Below are 16,599 nucleotides of genomic sequence, written 5' to 3' on the forward strand. Positions count from 1 at the left end.
AGAAATTCCAAATGGTAGCCTATTAAATTAATATAGGCCTAGGTGAGTATTATAGTCAAGCATGACTTGGACTCCTCATCTAGCTCCAGTTGTAAGTAGGCATTTGTGAGATCTAACTTTGAGAATATCTGACCATCTATCAACATGTAAACAAATCGTCAACATTTGGCAATGTATTGGGGAGATTACCCTCGAGAACCTGGTTTACGGTGACTTTATAATCACCACACTATCTTACCTTACCATCTGACTTAGGTACAACAACAATTGCTGTAGCCCAATTACATAGATTTATCTTAGAGATAATGTTCTCAGTCTCTAGTCTTTTGAGTTCTTGCCCAACTTTCTCCTTGAGTGCATATGGTTAAAGAGGAAATTAACACAATAGTAAGGAAGGACATTCGCTTGGATGATGTGGAATCTGTATGGGTGGAGCTGCGGAATACCAAAGGGCAGAAAACGCTAGTGGGAGTTGTGTACAGACCACCAAACAGTAGTAGTGAGGTTGGAGACAGCATCATACAAGAAATTAGGGATGCGTGCAATAAAGGTACAGCAGTTATCATGGGTGACTTTACATATAGATTGGGCTAACCAAACTGGTAGTAATACGGTGGAGGAGGATTTCCTGGAGTGTATTAGGGATGGTTTTCCAGATCAATATGTCGAGGAACCAACGAGGGTTGGCCATCCTAGACTGGGTGATGTGTAATGAGAAAGACTAATTAGCAATCTTGTTGTGCGAGGCCCCTTGGGGAAGAGTGACCATAATATGATAGAATTCTTTATTAAGATGGAGAGTGACACAGTTAATTCAGAGACTGAGGTCCTGAACTTAAGGAAAGGTAACTTCGATGGTATGAGACGTGAATTGGCTAGAATAGACTGGCGAATGATACTTGAAGGATTGATGGTGGATAGGCAATGGCAAACATTTAAAGACCACATGGATGAACTTCAACAATTGTACATCCCTGTCTGGAGTAAAAATAAAATGGGGAAGGTGGCTCAACCGTGGCTAACAAGGGAAATTAAGGATAGTGTTAAATCCAAGGAAGGGGCATATAAATTGGCTAGAAAAAGCAGCAAACCTGAGGACTGGGAGAAATTTAGCAGAGGAGGACAAGGGTTTAATTAAGCGCGGGAAAATAGAGTATGATAGGAAGCTTGTTGGGAACATAAAAACTGACTGTAAAAGCTTCCATAGATACGTGAAGAGGAAAAGATTAGTGAAGACAAATGTAGGTCCCTTGCAGTTAGATTCAGGCGAATTTATAATGGGGAACAAAGAAATGGCAGATCAGTTGAACAAATACTTTGGTTCTATCTTCACGAAGGAAGACACAATTAACCTTTCGGAAATAATAGGGGACCGAGGATCTAGAGAGAAGGAGGAAATGAAGGCAATCCTTATTAGGCGGGAAATTGTGTTAGGGAAATTGATGGGATTGAAGGCCGATAAATCCCCGGGGCCTGATAGTCTGAATCCCAGAGTACTTAAGGAAGTGGCCCTAGAAATAGTGGATGCCTTGGTGATCATTTTCCAAAAGTCTGTCGACTCTGGATCAGTTCCTATGGACTGGAGGGTAGCTAATGTAACACCACTTTTTTAAAAAGGAGGGAGAGAGAAAACGGTTAATTATAGACCAGTTAGCCTGATATCATAGTGGGGAAAATGTTGGAATCAATTATTAAAGATGAAATAGCAGCGCATTTGGAAAGCAGTCCAAGTCAGCATGGATCGGTCCAAGTCAGCATGGATTTATGAAAGGGAAATGATGCATGCCAAACCTTCGAAAATTTTTTGAGGATGTAACTAGTCGAGTGGACAAGGGAGAACCAATGGATGTAGTGTATTTGGACTTTCAAAAGGCTTTTGACAAGGTCCCACACAAGAGATTGGTGTGCAAAATTGAAGCACATGGCATAGGGGGTAATGTACTGACGTGGATAGAGAACTGGTTGGCAGATAGGAAGCAGAGAGTCTGGATAAACGGGTCCTTTTCGGAATGGCAGGCAATGACTAGTGGGGTGCCGCAGGGCTCAGTGCTGGGACCTCAGCTATTTACAATATACATCAATGATTTAGATGAAGGAATTGAGTGTAATATCTCCTAGTTTGCAGATGACACTAAGCTGGGTGGCGGTGTGAGCTGTGAAGAGGATGCTAAAAGGCTGCAGGGTGACTTGGACAGGTTAGGTGAGTGGGCAAATGCATCACAGATACAGTCTAATGTGGATAAATGTGAGGTTATCCACTTTGGCGGCAAAAGCACGAAGGCAGAATGTTATCTGAATGGCGGCAGATTCGGAAAAGAGGAGGTGCAACAAGACCTAGGTTGTAATTTCTCCCCATTCAAATAATATTCCCTTTTACTGTTTTTTTTTCCAAGGTGGGTGACCTCACATTTTCCGACATTGTATTCCATCTGCCAAACCTTAGCCCATTCGCTTAACCTATCTAAATCTCTTTGCAGCCTCTCTGTGTCCTCTACACAACCCGCTTTCCCACTAATCTTTGTGTCATCTGCAAATTTTTTTGCACTACACTCTGTCCCCTCTGTCCCCAGGTTATCTATGTATATTGTAAACAGTTGTGGTCCCAGCACCGATCCCTGTGGCACACCACTAACCACCGATTTCCAACCCGAAAAGGACCCATTTATCCCAACTCTCTGCTTTCTGTTAGCCAGCCAATTCTCGATCCATGCTAATACATTTCCTCTGACTCCGCGTACCTTTATCTTCTGCAGTAACCTTTTGTGTGGCACCTTATCGAATGCCTTTTGGAAATCTAAATGCACCACATCCATCAGTACACCTCTATCCACCATGCTCGTTATATCCTCAAAGAATTCCAGTAAATTAGTTAAACATGATTTCCCTTTCATGAATCCATGTTGCGTCTGCTTGATTGCATTATTCCTATCTAGATGTCTCGCTATTTCTTCCTTAATGATAGCTTCAAGCATTTTCCCCACTACAGATGTTAAACTAACCGGCCTATAGTTACCTGCCTTTTGTCTGCCCCCTTTTTTAAACAGAGGCGTTACATTAGCTGCTTTCCAATCCGCTGGTACCTCCCCAGATTCCAGAGAATTTTGGTAGATTATAACGAATGAATCTGCTATAACTTCAGCCATCTCTTTTAATATCCTGGGATGCATTTCATCCGGACCAGGGGACTTGTCTACCTTGAGTCCCATTAGCCTATCCAGCACTACCCCCCTAGTGATAGTGATTATCTCAAGGTCCTCCCTTCCCACATTCCCGTGACCAGCTATTTTTGGTATGGCTTTTGTGTCTTCCACTGTGAAGACCGAAGCAAAATAATTGTTTAAGGTCTCAGCCATTTCCACATTTCCCATTATTAAATCCCCCTTCTCATCTTCTAAGGGACCAACATTTACTTTAGTCACTCTTTTCCGTTTTATATATCGGTAAAAGCTTTTACTATCTGTTTTTATGTTTTGCGCAAGTTTACTTTCGTAATCTATCTTTCCTTTCTTTATTGCTTTCTTAGTCATTCTTTGCTGTCGTTTAAAATTTTCCCAATCTTCTAGTTTCCCACTAACCTTGGCCACCTTATACGCATTGGTTTTTAATTTGATACTCTCCTTTATTTCCTTGGTTATCCACGGCTGGTTATCCCTTCTCTTACCGCCCTTCTTTTTCACTGGAATATATTTTTGTTGAGCACTATGAAAGAGCTCCTTAAAAGTCCTCCACTGTTCCTCAATTGTGCCACCATTTAATCTGTGTTTCGAGTCTACTTTAGCCAACTCTGCCCTCATCCCACTGCAGTCCCCTTTGTTTAAGCATAGTATGCTCGTGTGAGACACTACTTCCTCACCCTCTATCATAGAAACATATAAAATTCTGACGGGATTGGACAGGTTAGATGCAGGAAGAATGTTCCCAATGTTGGGGAAGTCCAGAATCAAGGGACACAGTCTAAGGATAAGGGGTAAGCCATTTAGGACTGAGATGAGGAGAAACTTCTTCACTCAGAGTTGTTAACCTGTGGAATTCTCTACCGCAGAGAGTTGTTGATGCCAGTTCATTGGATATATTCAAGAGGGAGTTAGATGTGGCCCTTATGGCTAAAGGGATCAAGGGGTAGGGAGAGAAAGCAGGAAAGGTGTACTGAGGTGAATGATCAGCCATGATCTTATTGAATGATGGTGCAGGCTTGCAGGGCTGAATGGCCTACTCTTGCACCTATTTTCTATGTTTCTATGGTACGGAACGTGGCTTGCAGTAAACTGTCTAGCCTCCTGCTGTACTCTGACACTCACCTTGAAGCCTTGGATCGGACTCCCTGTTTCGCAGAACACCTTCGGATACTTCTTAATTATATCATCCTTCGATGCAAATCTCATTTCAACACGAAAAATCTCACTCCAATTCAGTGATCCCAACCAATTTCTTCCTAGTAAGGCAGGCTTATCTCCTGCCACTACTAAGAGAGGCAAACTCTGAAATTGATCTTTGTATTTCACCGGTACGGTGATACAACCTACCACAGGAATGTTCTATCCTGAGTAGCCTCGCAGCTATATCTTGGATTTCTTCAATGGGAAATCTGTCGAGATATTGTGATTCCGGTACTACGCTCACGGATGTACCAGTGTCGATTTCTATGATATCGTGGTTCCTCCATCATCTACTTGAATGATGATACTTTTAGAATCGCTATTAGATACCCTTGTGCTCCTGATGACGTGTATCTCTTCATCCTGTTGCTTTTCTTCCATGCTATGTACTCTCTGGGGATTTCTACTTTTAGCCTTGAAAGTTGATTAACTCTTCAGTTGGCACGCCTTTGCACGATGTCCAGTTTTCCTGCAGAAGAAACACTCTGCCTTCACATATGAACAAAGTTGAGCAATGTGTTCTCCCAGGCACTGATGACATGACTTCAATGCTCTGTTACCTTGGCCAGTTGCTGAGACCTTGGGGCCCAACTGCCTTTTACTTTTAACCTGCAGGCGATTCACCTCGGCTATCTGACGACTGGAAATGGTACAAAATTCTCGGGAAAATTGCTTGGCCATATCCATTGACAAAACTGTCTGACAAGCTAAATCAAAAGTCAAGTTAGGAGTTGTCAACATCTTCCTTCATTTTTCATCCCACAAACAAAGTGGTCACGCAATGCTCGGTCCTGAAAGTTACCGAGATGACAATGAATGGATAGCTTCTTTAATGCTACAAAGTACTCACTGATACTTTCATCAATGAATTGATCTCGTGTTCCGAAATGATAACTTTCAGCAATTTCCAGGGGCTCAGGACTGTAGTGCTGTTCTAACTTCCTTTGAATCTCCATCAGTGATGTGTCCTTTGGCTTGATGGGAACAAGCACATTTTTCAGGGTTTCATATACCTCGGGGCCTGCTTCAGTCAAGAAAATAGCCCGTTTTCTTTCCACCAGCACCCGGTTACGGTTTTCATCATCGGGGACTTCGACGATACTATTTGCTGCGAAAACCATTTCTAGCCACTCCACATACGCTCCGAAAGTTTCACAGTCACGATGGAATTCACCCAAGTGCCCTATTATTCCCATAGGCACAGCCATCTGAACTTTGGCAGTTTAGCCAAGTGTGCTTGTAATTTACCTTGGATTTTTAGCTGTTCTGCAAACAAAGGACCTCTCTAGTCTCTCAGTTGTTTGGTTGGAATCATCCACCAAGAAAAATTTCAGCTAGGTAATCCGATTATCCTACCCTCATCGCCAATGTGATATATTCTTTACGACATCACAAACACACAGGCTGCAAGATGACTCCATTACACAGGAACTTGTCAGGTGACCTGTCACCTGAAGCCTTTAATGTGAAAACAGCAATGACTGTATTACCACAGTAGTCCACTGGGTGGAGCAGTAGTCCACTAGGTGGAACTAGCTATTACAGGAGGAATTTCTTCACTCAGAGGGTTGTGAATCTTTGGATTCTCCACCCCAGAGGGGCTATGGATGCCGAGTCGTTGCATATATTCAAGGCTGATATTTTTGGGGAATCAGGGGATATGGGGATCGGGCAGGAAAGTGCAATTAAGGTCAGAGATCAGTCATGATTATATTGAAGGGCGGAGCAGTCTCTAAGGGCCATATGGCCTACTCATGCTCCTAATTCTTATGTTCTTATTATGGGTGATCTTCTCTTCAAGAAGAATCACATGGTGAGAAATGGCTGTGAGTGACACACATTCAGTTACTAACACATGCTTTCAGCAGGCTGTATACAGAAGGGGATGATATCAACAACAACATCAACTTGTATTTATATAGCACTTTAAACGTAGTGAATGAGGTGAGGCTTGGAAGTGTCAGTATGTACGGCAAACTGTGACAGAAGGTTAATTTTTGGATGGCATGTGGGAGAAGGACCGGGACCACTGATCAATTGTGCACTTGACAGTTTAGTGGGGCAGCAGCTGAGCACTGCAAGAGCAAGGAATGGTGCAGAGGTACAAAGTGTTTGATATTGCAATCATGGCAAATGTGAAGCTGTTCTCTTACTTTTGCTGCCCTCGTCAGACCATTAAATATCTTTCTACATTGAGGGGCTGTTATTGGAGTCAGAGAAGTATCTCCTTCAGTATGGCACAAACATAGAAACATAGAAAATAGGTGCAGGAGTAGGCCATTCGACCCTTCGGGCCTGCACCACCATTCAATAAGATCATGGCTGATCATTCCCTCAGTACCCCTTTCCTGCTTTCTCTCCCTACCCCTTGATCACTTTAGCCATAAGGGCCATATCTAACTCCCTCTTGAATATATCCAATGAACTGGCATCAACAACTCTCTGCGGCAGGGAATTCCACAGGTTAACAACTCTCTGAGTGAAGAAGTTTCTCCTCATCTCAGTCCTAAATGGCTTACCCCTTATCCTTAGACTGTGTCCCTTGATTCTGGACTTCCCCAACATTGGGAACATTCTTCCTGCATCTAACCTGTCCAGTCCCATCAGAATTTTATGTTTCTATGAGATCCCCTCTCATCCTTCTAAACTCCAGTGAATAAAAGCCCAGTCGATCCAGTCTCTCCTCATATGTCAGTCCAGCCATCCCCAAATACATAATTCCTCCTCTGCACATCTGTGAGAGTAAAACATATATGTGTGCCTCTCATTGGCTCATGGCTTACTCTATGTCAACTGCCCTAGGCGCCATTTCTCCTAATCCCTTTTCCTTCTGCAGTCCCCTTTAAGTTGATGCAGGCCTTTAAATCCTCTGAAACCTTTTTTCCGCCACTTCTTGGTGCCACTGAATGATAGCAGGCAGGACTTCCATTGGCTGCCTGCCCACCAGTATACAAATCAGTGGTGAGTTACGACAAGGCCAGCGTTGGGACAACATGGTGCCCAGAATGTCTGCACTTCTGGCAACAGTGAGGGCTGCCAGGAATTTTTAAGCTGCTTAAATAATACACAGACAAAATCTGCAATCTGTTCATCTGTTTTAAGCACATGGAATAGAATAGTAGATTCATGATTTAATTATTTATTTCTAGCTGAGATCATCTTGAAAAAAGTGTGGTACCTTTTATTAGGGTCTGAAATTCATGATGCTTTATGTGTCCTCGCTCAAGGTTAATCTTCAGAGGCAGCAGTAAAGTGAAAAGGAACTTGTGAGTTTCATAAAGACCACGTACTGAATACTTAAACACTTCATAGGTCAGATAGTCAATAATGTTGATGATTCTCTTTGAAGCAACAGGAGACGTTTTAGATCTACATGAAAAAAAAATCAGAAAACTATAGTGTGATGGACAGAACTCAGGATTAGTTTCATTTAAAATGTATCTTTACTATCTCTTCACTGGCAGAATAGAAAGCCGAGCTTGACATTTAAACCTTCCATTTACTTACACTAATGGTGTATGTGGAGTTACATAGAATTTACAACATAGAAATAGGCCATTCGACCCAACTGGTCTATTCTGGTGTTTATGCTCCACACTAGCTTCCTCCCACCCCACGCCATCTAACCCTATCGGCATAACCTTTTATTCCTTTCTCCTTCGTGTACTTATCTAGCTTTCCCTTATTCACCTGAACTACTTCAAGTTCCACATTCTAACCACTCCAGAATTCTAACCGGAAGTTTCTCCTGAATTTCTTATTGGATTTATTCGTGACTATCTTATATCCATGTCCCCTAATTTTGGATTCCCCACAGGTAAAACCATCTTCTCTACATGCACTCTATCCAACTCCTTCATAATTTTAAAGACTTCTATCAGGTCACACCTCAGACATCTGTTTGAATGAAAGAAAAGAACTCCAGCCAGTTCTGTCATTCCTGATCGGTATAACCTCTTAATTCTGGTATCATCTTTGTAAATCTTCTCTGCACCTTCACCAGTGCCTCTGTATTCTTTTTGAAATATGGAGTGAAAAAAGTGGTACATTAGCGTCTCCCATTAGCACCAGGAGATGCCGCTAATGGGGCACTAGAGATTAATTGGCAGAGCGAAGCAAATCCAATGCCACATGGCAAATCCCGCCCCTCCACCCCCCCCCCCATCCCCACAGCGCCGCTGCTAACAGTTATCGCCGGGATGGATTGTGGCATCATTGCGTGTGCAACGCTCACTGAGCGCTCGAACGACGAAACTGATTGTCGCCACCTGCCTTAGCGCCTTGAGGAAACTGCAACAGGGAGAGCTGGCGTGAAGCAACAGGAAGCGGCTCCAGGGACATTATTTCAAGGGATCATCAGTAATGAGTCGCAGCTATAGGTTAGTGCCATTTCAGTGCTACCTTGTCAGTTTCACAAAGTGCAACAGTTTCATTCTGTAATTTTAACATTATTTAGTATCAGGAGTGTTGTGGCAACTAGAAAGTAGCTACATTGATTCTTAAGAAAATCAAACTGCTAGACTTGGTTATATTACTGGGCGCTATACTCTCAGTCGGCCTGGCCCTCCAGGCTCTAAGGTGGACAAAGCGAAGTCAGCGAGAAAGACTGGAACATGTGGCCAAAGGGAAGAGGAGGGTCATCAGGGCTCTCAACAGGAGGCCTTACCATTCGAGGGTTTTCCGAGAGCACTTCTCATCACCAATTAAGCGAGGAGCAGTGTATTATAAGGCACCGCTTCACCAAGGAGGTGGTCACAGAACTCTGCCACCACCTGCAACCAGACCTCCAGCCCAGATCAGGCTCTCAGTGGTACTCAAGGTCACCATCACACTCAATTTCTTCGCCAGCACATCCTTCCAGTCTGCAAGTGGAGACATAGCAAGCATCTCGCAGTTCACCATCCATCGCTGCATCCAGGATGTCCTGGACCCTACAGTCGGAGAAGGGACTTAATTTCCTTCCCCATCAACCCCAACTCCGGAATCAACCTAGTGAACCTTCTCTGAACTGCCTCCAAAGCAAGTATATCCTTTCTTCAATATGGAAACCAAAACTGCACGCAGTATTCCAGGTGTGGCCTCACCAATACCCTGTATAACTGTAGCAAGACTTCCCTGCCCTTTGCAATAAAGGCCAAGATTCCATTGGCCTTCCTGATCACTTGTTGTACCTGCATACTAACCTTAAAGAAGTAGAAAGAAATCGAAAGGTGACGACACAGCCAAGGGGGTAAGTGATTGGCTGGTGACTGGTGAGAAGATTTTTCTTTTTCTTTTCTTTTTCAGTAAGTAACCTTTACCATTATTGTTCCCAAATTAAGTTAACCTAGGGGTTAAGTCATGGCAGGAGAGCTCAGACACGTGTTAGGCTCCTCCTGTACTATGTGGGAAGTCAGGGACGCTTCCAGTGTCCCTGACGACTACATGTGCGTGAAGTGTAACCGGCTGCAGCTCCTGACAGACCGCGTTGTGACACTGGAGCTGCGGGTGGATTCACTCTGGAGCATCCACGATGCTGGGAATGACGTAAATAGCACGTTTAGTGAGTTGGTCTTACCGCAAAGGTTACACAGCCAGATAGGGGATGGGTGAACAACAGGAAGAGCAGTGGAAGGAAGGTAGTGCAGGGGTCCCCTGCGGTCATTCCCCTGCAAAACGGATACACCGCTTTGGGTACTGTTGAGGGGGATGACTCATCAGGACAGGGCAGCAGCAGCCAAGTCCATGGCACTGTGGGTGGCTCTGCTGCACAGGAGGGCAGGAAAAAGTGTGGGAGAGCTATAGTGATAGGTGATTCAATTGTAAGGGGAACAGATAGACGTTTCTGCGGCCACAACCGAGACTCTAGGATGGTATGTTGCCTCCCTGGTGCAAGAGTCAAGGATGTCTTAGAATGGATGCAGGACATTTTGAAGGGGGAGGGTAAACAGCCAGTTGTCGTGGTGCATATAGGTACCAACGATATAGGTAAAAAACGGGATGAGGTCCTACAAGACGAATTTAGGGAGCTAGGAGCTAAATTAAAAAGTAGGACCTCAAAAGTAGTAATCTCAGGATTGTTACCAGTGCCACATGCTACTCAGAGTAGGAATCGCAGGATAGCTCAGATGAATACGTGGCTTGAGGAGTGGTGCAGCAGGGAGGGATTCAAATTCCTGGGACATTGGAACTGGTTCTGGGGGAGGTGGGACGAGTACAAACCGGACGGTCTGCACCTGGGCAGGATCGGAACCAATGTCCGAGGGGGAGTGTTTGCTAGTGCTGTTGGGGAGGGGTTAAACTAATATGGCAGGGGGAAGTAGAAAGGGGGCAGAAGCAAATGATAGAAAGAGAAAAAGTAAAAGTGGAGGGCAGAGAAACCCAAGGCAAAAAGCAAAAAGGGCCACATTACAGTAAAATCCTAAAGGGGCAAAATGTGTTAAAAAGTCAAGCCTGAAGGCTCTGTGCCTCAATGCGAGGAATATTCGGAATAAGGTGGACGAATTAACTGCGCAGATAGCAGTTAACGGATATGATGTAATTGGCATCATGGAGACTTGGCTCCAGGGTGACCAAGGCTGGGAACTCAACATCCAGGGGTATTCAACATTGAGGAAGGATAGACAGAAAGAAAAAGGAGGTGGGGTGGCATTACTGGTTAAAGAGGAAATTAATACAATAGTAAGGAAGGACATTAGCTTGGATGATGTGGAATCTGTATGGGTGGAACTACGGAATACCAAAGGGCAGAAAACGCTAGTGGGAGTTGTGTACAGACCACCAAACAGTAGTAACGAGGATGGGGACAGGATCAAACAAGAAATTAGAGATGCGTGCAATAAAGGTACAACATTGAAGGTTGGCATGCAGGTACAGCAGGCGGTTAAGAAAGCAAATGGCATGTTGGCCTTCATAGCGAGGGGATTTGAATACAGGGGCAGGGAGGTGTTGCTACAGTTGTACAGGGCCTTGGTGAGGCCACACCTGGAGTATTGTGTACAGTTTTGGTCTCCTAACTTGAGGAAGGACATTCTTGCTATTGAGGGAGTGCAGCGAAGGTTCACCAGACTGATTCCCGGGATGGCGGGACTGACCTATCAAGAAAGATTGGATCAATTGGGATTGTATTCACTGGAGTTCAGAAGAATGAGAGGGGACCTCATAGAAACGTTTAAAATTCTGACGGGTTTAGACAGGTTAGATGCAGAAAGAATGTTCCCAATGTTGGGGAAGTCCAGAACCAGGGGTCACAGTCTGAGGATAAGGGGTAAGCCATTTAGGACCGAGATGAGGAGAAACTTCTTCACCCAGAGAGTGGTGAACCTGTGGAATTCTCTACCACAGAAAGTAGTTGAGGCCAATTCACTAAATATATTCAAAAGGGAGTTAGATGAAGTCCTTACTACTCGGGGGATCAAGGGTTATGGCGAGAAAGCAGGAAGGGGGTACTGAAGTTTCATGTTCAGCCATGAACTCATTGAATGGCGGTGCAGGCTAGAAGGGCTGAATGGCCTGCTCTTGCACCTATTTTCTATGTTTCTATGTTTCTAACAGTTATCATGGGCAACTTCAATCTACATATTGACTGGGCTAACCAAACTGGTAGCAATGCGGTGGAGGAGGATTTCTTGGAGAGTATTAGGGATGGTTTTCTAGACCAATATGTCGAGGAACAAACTAGAGGCCTGGCCATCCTAGACTGGGTTATGTGTAATGAGAAAGGACTAATTAACAATCTTGTTGTGCGAAGCCCCTTGGGGAAGTGTGACCATAATATGGTGGAATTCTTTATTAAGATGGAGAGTGACACAGTTAATTCAGAACCTGGGGTCCTGAACTTAAGGAAAGGTAACTTCGATGGTTTGAGGCGTGAATTGGCTAGAATAGACTGGCCAATGATACTTAAAGGGTTGACGGTGGATAGGCAATGGCAAACATCTAAAGACCACATGGATGAACTTCAACAATTGTACATCCCTATCTGGAGTAAAAATAAAATGGGGAAGGTGGCTCAACCGTGGCTAATGGTGGACCAGTTAACCAAATACTTTGGTTCTGTTTTCATGAAGGAAGACACAAATAACCTTCTGGAAATACTAGGGGACGGAGGGTTTAGTGAGAAGGAGGAACTGAAGGATATCATAATTAGGCGGGAAATTGTGTTAAGGAAATTGATGGGATTGAAGGCCGATAAATCCCAGGGGCCTGATTGACTGCATCCCAGAATACTTAAGGAAATGGCCCTAGAAATAGTGGATGCATTGGTGATCATTTTCCAACAGTCTATCGACTCTGGATCAGTTCCTATGGACTGGAGGGTAGCTAATATAACACCACTGTTTAAAAAAGGAGGGAGAGAGAAAACGGATAACTATAGACTGGTTACCCTGACATCAGTAGTGGGGAAAATGTTGGAATAAATTATTAAAGATGAAATAGCAGCGCATTTGGAAAGCAGTGACAGGATCAGTCCAAGTCAGCATGGATTTATGAAAGGGAAATCATGCTTGACAAATCTTCTGGAATTTTTTGAGGATATAACTAGTAGAGTGGATAAGGGAGAACCAGTGGATGTGGTGTATTTGGACTTTCAAAAGGCTTTTGACAAGGTCCCACACAAGAGATTGGTGTGCAAAATTAAAGCACATGGTATTAGGGGTAATGTACTGACGTGGATAGTGAACTGGTTGGCAGACAGGAAGCAGAGAGTCAGGATAAACGGGCCCTGTCAGAATAAAAAGGTAGTGACTAGTGGAGTGCCGCAGGGCTCAGTGCTGGGACCCCAGCTCTTTACAATATATATTAATGATTTAGATGAAGGAATTGAGTGTAATATCTGCAAGTTTGCAGATGACACTAAACTGGATGGTGGTGTGAGAGGAGGATGCTAAAAGGCTGCAGGGTGACTTGGACAGGTTAGGTGAGTGGGCAAATGCATGACAGATGCAGTATAATGTGGATAAATGTGAGGTTATCCACTTTGGCGGCAAAAACACGAAGGCAGAATGTTATCTGAATGGCGGCAGATTATGAAAAGAGGAGGTGCAACAAGACCTAGGTGTCATGGTACATCATTCATTGAAAGTTGGCATGCAGGTACAGCAGGCGGTGAAGAAGGCAAATGGCATGTTGGCCTTCATAGCTAGGGGATTTGAGTATAGGAGCAGGGATGTCTTACTGCAGTTGTACAGGGTCTTGGTGAGGCCTCACCTGGAATATTGTGTTCGGTTTTGGTCTCCTAATCTGAGGAAGGACGTTCTTGCTATTGACGGATGCAGCGAAGGTTCACCAGACTGATTCCCGGGATGGCGGGACTGACATATGAGGAGAGACTGGATCAACTGGGTCTTTATACACTGGAGTTTAGAAGGATGAGAGGGGATCTCATAGAAACTTATAAGATTCTGACGGGACTGGACAGTTAGATGCGGGGAGAATGTTCCCGATGATGGGGAAGTCCAGAACCAGGAGACACAGTCTCAGGATAAGGGGTAGGCCATTTAGGACTGAGATGACGAGAAACTTCTTCACTCAGAGAGTTGTTAACCTGTGGAATTCCCTGCCGCAGAGAGTTATTGATGCCAGTTCATTAGATATATTCAAGAGGGAGTTAGATATGGCCCTTTCGGCTAAAGGGATCAAGGGGTATGGAGAGAAAGCAGGAAAGGTGTACTGAGGGAATGATCAGCCATGATCTTTTTGAACAGTGGTGCAGACTCGAAGGGCCGAATAGCCTACTCCTGCACCTATTTTCTATGTTTCTGTGTTTCATGCACAAGTACCCCCAGGTCGCGCTGTACTGCAGCACTTTGCAATTTTTCTCCATTTAAATAATAACTTGCCCTTTCTCCTCACCTCTGCTCTAATCTGGTGATCGTCCTGCTGTGTGTTTCCAGCATTTCTCTTTTTATTTCAGATTTGCAGCATTTGCAGTTTTTTAATGTTCATTCCTGATGCCAGACTCACACCCACACAATTGTGCTAGCAATTGACTGGGACTTTACCTTGCGATGTACACCATTACTTTCCATTTGTTAATGTGAACTAAGTGTTGACACTATTGAGAAACATACCTGGCCATGGAGAGGTCAAATAATTTCAGAAATTGTGCAAGTGAGGTCTGGTACATCTGGTTGACCATGCTCATTTCTGTGATGAGGAAGTACAGGATACTACCACGAGTGGCTGCAGGCCGGTATTCTTCCTGTGCAGTGTTAATCTTTATCTCTGTCTCCGCTGCCACATGCAGCTTCTCACTAACTTCAGTTGCTGTCAACTTTGTTATCCGCAGGACTCCAATCAGAGACTCATCCTCCACCAGTGAGCCTGAAAGAAAGTCCATTGAGCCGATCAAGACCTCATTCCTCAACACTATAATCCCAAGTTACAAAGTAGAAAGTTTTTGACAGTATATTCTTTGAAGATACCAAAGTGCCTTCCCTTTGCCAGAGATAGGCTGCTATAGAGATTGAGGTGATAATTTATTCAAATGAATGACTTTTTATCTGACCGGTGGGAAAAATCAGGAACTGTGATGGCGTCAGCGATAAATATGTGAAATGTTTAACCATTTGTTAACTAATGGTTACCTTTGGTGGTACTGAGCTTTATTAGCAGGTTATTCTCCAGCTCCTTCATTTTACGCTTGTTAGCAGTGACTTCCTCTATCAGTTGCACACGCTCTGCTTCCAGCTCCTGCAATGATCAGAGGTATCAGATAGTTAGAAATAAGTGCTCCAAATCAATGAGGGGAAAAGTAAAGGAGAATCTTACTTCAGGAAAAAATGTTAGAGCGAATGTAAGCTGGTAGTAAAGGGTTTTGGTGAAACAGTATCCTTGGACTATTTAGCCAGCTATCCTGTCCCTTGGAAACTCTGCCCATTAACCATTTCACCTGTACAGAAATTATAGAGGAGAATTGAAAAAGGAAATGAGAGGGGCAAATAGGGTGTATGACAATGGATCGGCAGGTGACATAAAAGGGAACCCAAAAGTCTTTTATAAACATATAAACAGTGAAAGTATAATCAAGGGTAGGGCCGATTAGCAAACACAAAGGCGATCATCTTTTTTGTAAGCACAGGGCACGGCTGAGGTACTCAATGAGTACTTTGCATCTCTCTACATTAAAGAAGAGGATGCTGCCAATGTCACAGTAAATGAGGATGTAGTAGAGAAATTTGATGGGATAAAAAAAGATAAAGAGTTACTTAAAAGGTTTCAGTGGTGTCCCCGGGGGTTTCTATTGGGACCACTGATGTATATTAATGACCTGGACTTAGGTATACAGGGCATAATTTCAAAGTTTGCAGATGACACAAAACTCAGAAATGTAGTAAACAGTGAGGAGGATATTCACAGACCAGGAGGACATAGACAGACTGATGAAATGGACAGACACATAGCAGATACAAAAGCAAAATACTGCGGATGCTGGAATCTGAAATAAAAACAGAATGTGCTGGAAATCTCAGCGGGTCAGGCAGCATCTGTAGAGAGAGAAACAGAGTTAACGTTTCGGGTCGACAACCCTTCGCCAGAACATAGCAGATGCAATTTAAGGCAGAGAAGGCTGAAGTGATTCATTTTGGTAAAAAAAATTAGGAGAGAAATGATACAATTTTAAAGCAGGTGCAAGAACAGAGAGATCTGGGGTATATGTACACATGTCTCTGAAGGTGGCAGGACCAGTTAAAAGGCTGTTGAAAAGTAATAAGGGAACCGTGGCTTAATAAAAAGAGGCATGGAGGGAATTTTAAAACTGGTGGGTTGGGGTCAGATGGGAGGTTAAAGAGTTAAAAAACTGAATCTCGACCCCAACCCATCTCCAACCACCTACTTCTGGTTTAATGGAAGCGGGATGTGGGGCAGGCAACCAACCCGTTCCCAGTAGGTGGGTCAATCATTTAAATATTATAATGATAAAGATAAAGTGCAACATGCCCACCGACACCTGGGAGTCCCTGGCCAAAGAACGCCCTAAGTGGAGGAAGTGCATCCGGGAGGGCGCTGAGCACCTCGAGTCTCAACGCCGAGAGCATGCAGAGATCAAGCGCAGGCAGCGGAAAAAGTGTCCGGCAAATCTGTCCCACCCTCCCCTACCCTCAATGACTATCTGTCCCACCTGTGCCAGGGACTGTGGCTCTCGTATTGGACTGTTCAGCCACCTAAGGACTCATTTTTCGGGTGGAAGTCTTCCTCAATTCCGAGGGACTGCCTATGATGACGATGATGATGATGATGA

The 16,599-nt window shown here is 44.0% G+C and overlaps 1 protein-coding gene across 1 annotated transcript in view; it reads right to left on the reverse strand.

The window, feature by feature from the left end:
- The window catches only part of LOC139266712 (dynein axonemal heavy chain 8-like), a 2,132,242-nt gene that overhangs the window by 113,179 nt on the left and 2,002,464 nt on the right, over positions 1 to 16,599 (reverse strand). Inside the window, exons 83-85 of the mRNA XM_070884298.1 lie at positions 14,945 to 15,050; positions 14,429 to 14,681; positions 7,555 to 7,745 (exon numbers count right to left, since the gene is read on the reverse strand). Of these exons, the coding sequence (XP_070740399.1) occupies positions 7,555 to 7,745; positions 14,429 to 14,681; positions 14,945 to 15,050 (550 nt within the window). The remainder of the gene's footprint in view (positions 1 to 7,554; positions 7,746 to 14,428; positions 14,682 to 14,944; positions 15,051 to 16,599) is intronic.

This window comes from Pristiophorus japonicus, chromosome 7, assembly GCF_044704955.1.
Source record: "Pristiophorus japonicus isolate sPriJap1 chromosome 7, sPriJap1.hap1, whole genome shotgun sequence".
NCBI classification, from domain to species: Eukaryota; Metazoa; Chordata; class Chondrichthyes; family Pristiophoridae; genus Pristiophorus; species Pristiophorus japonicus.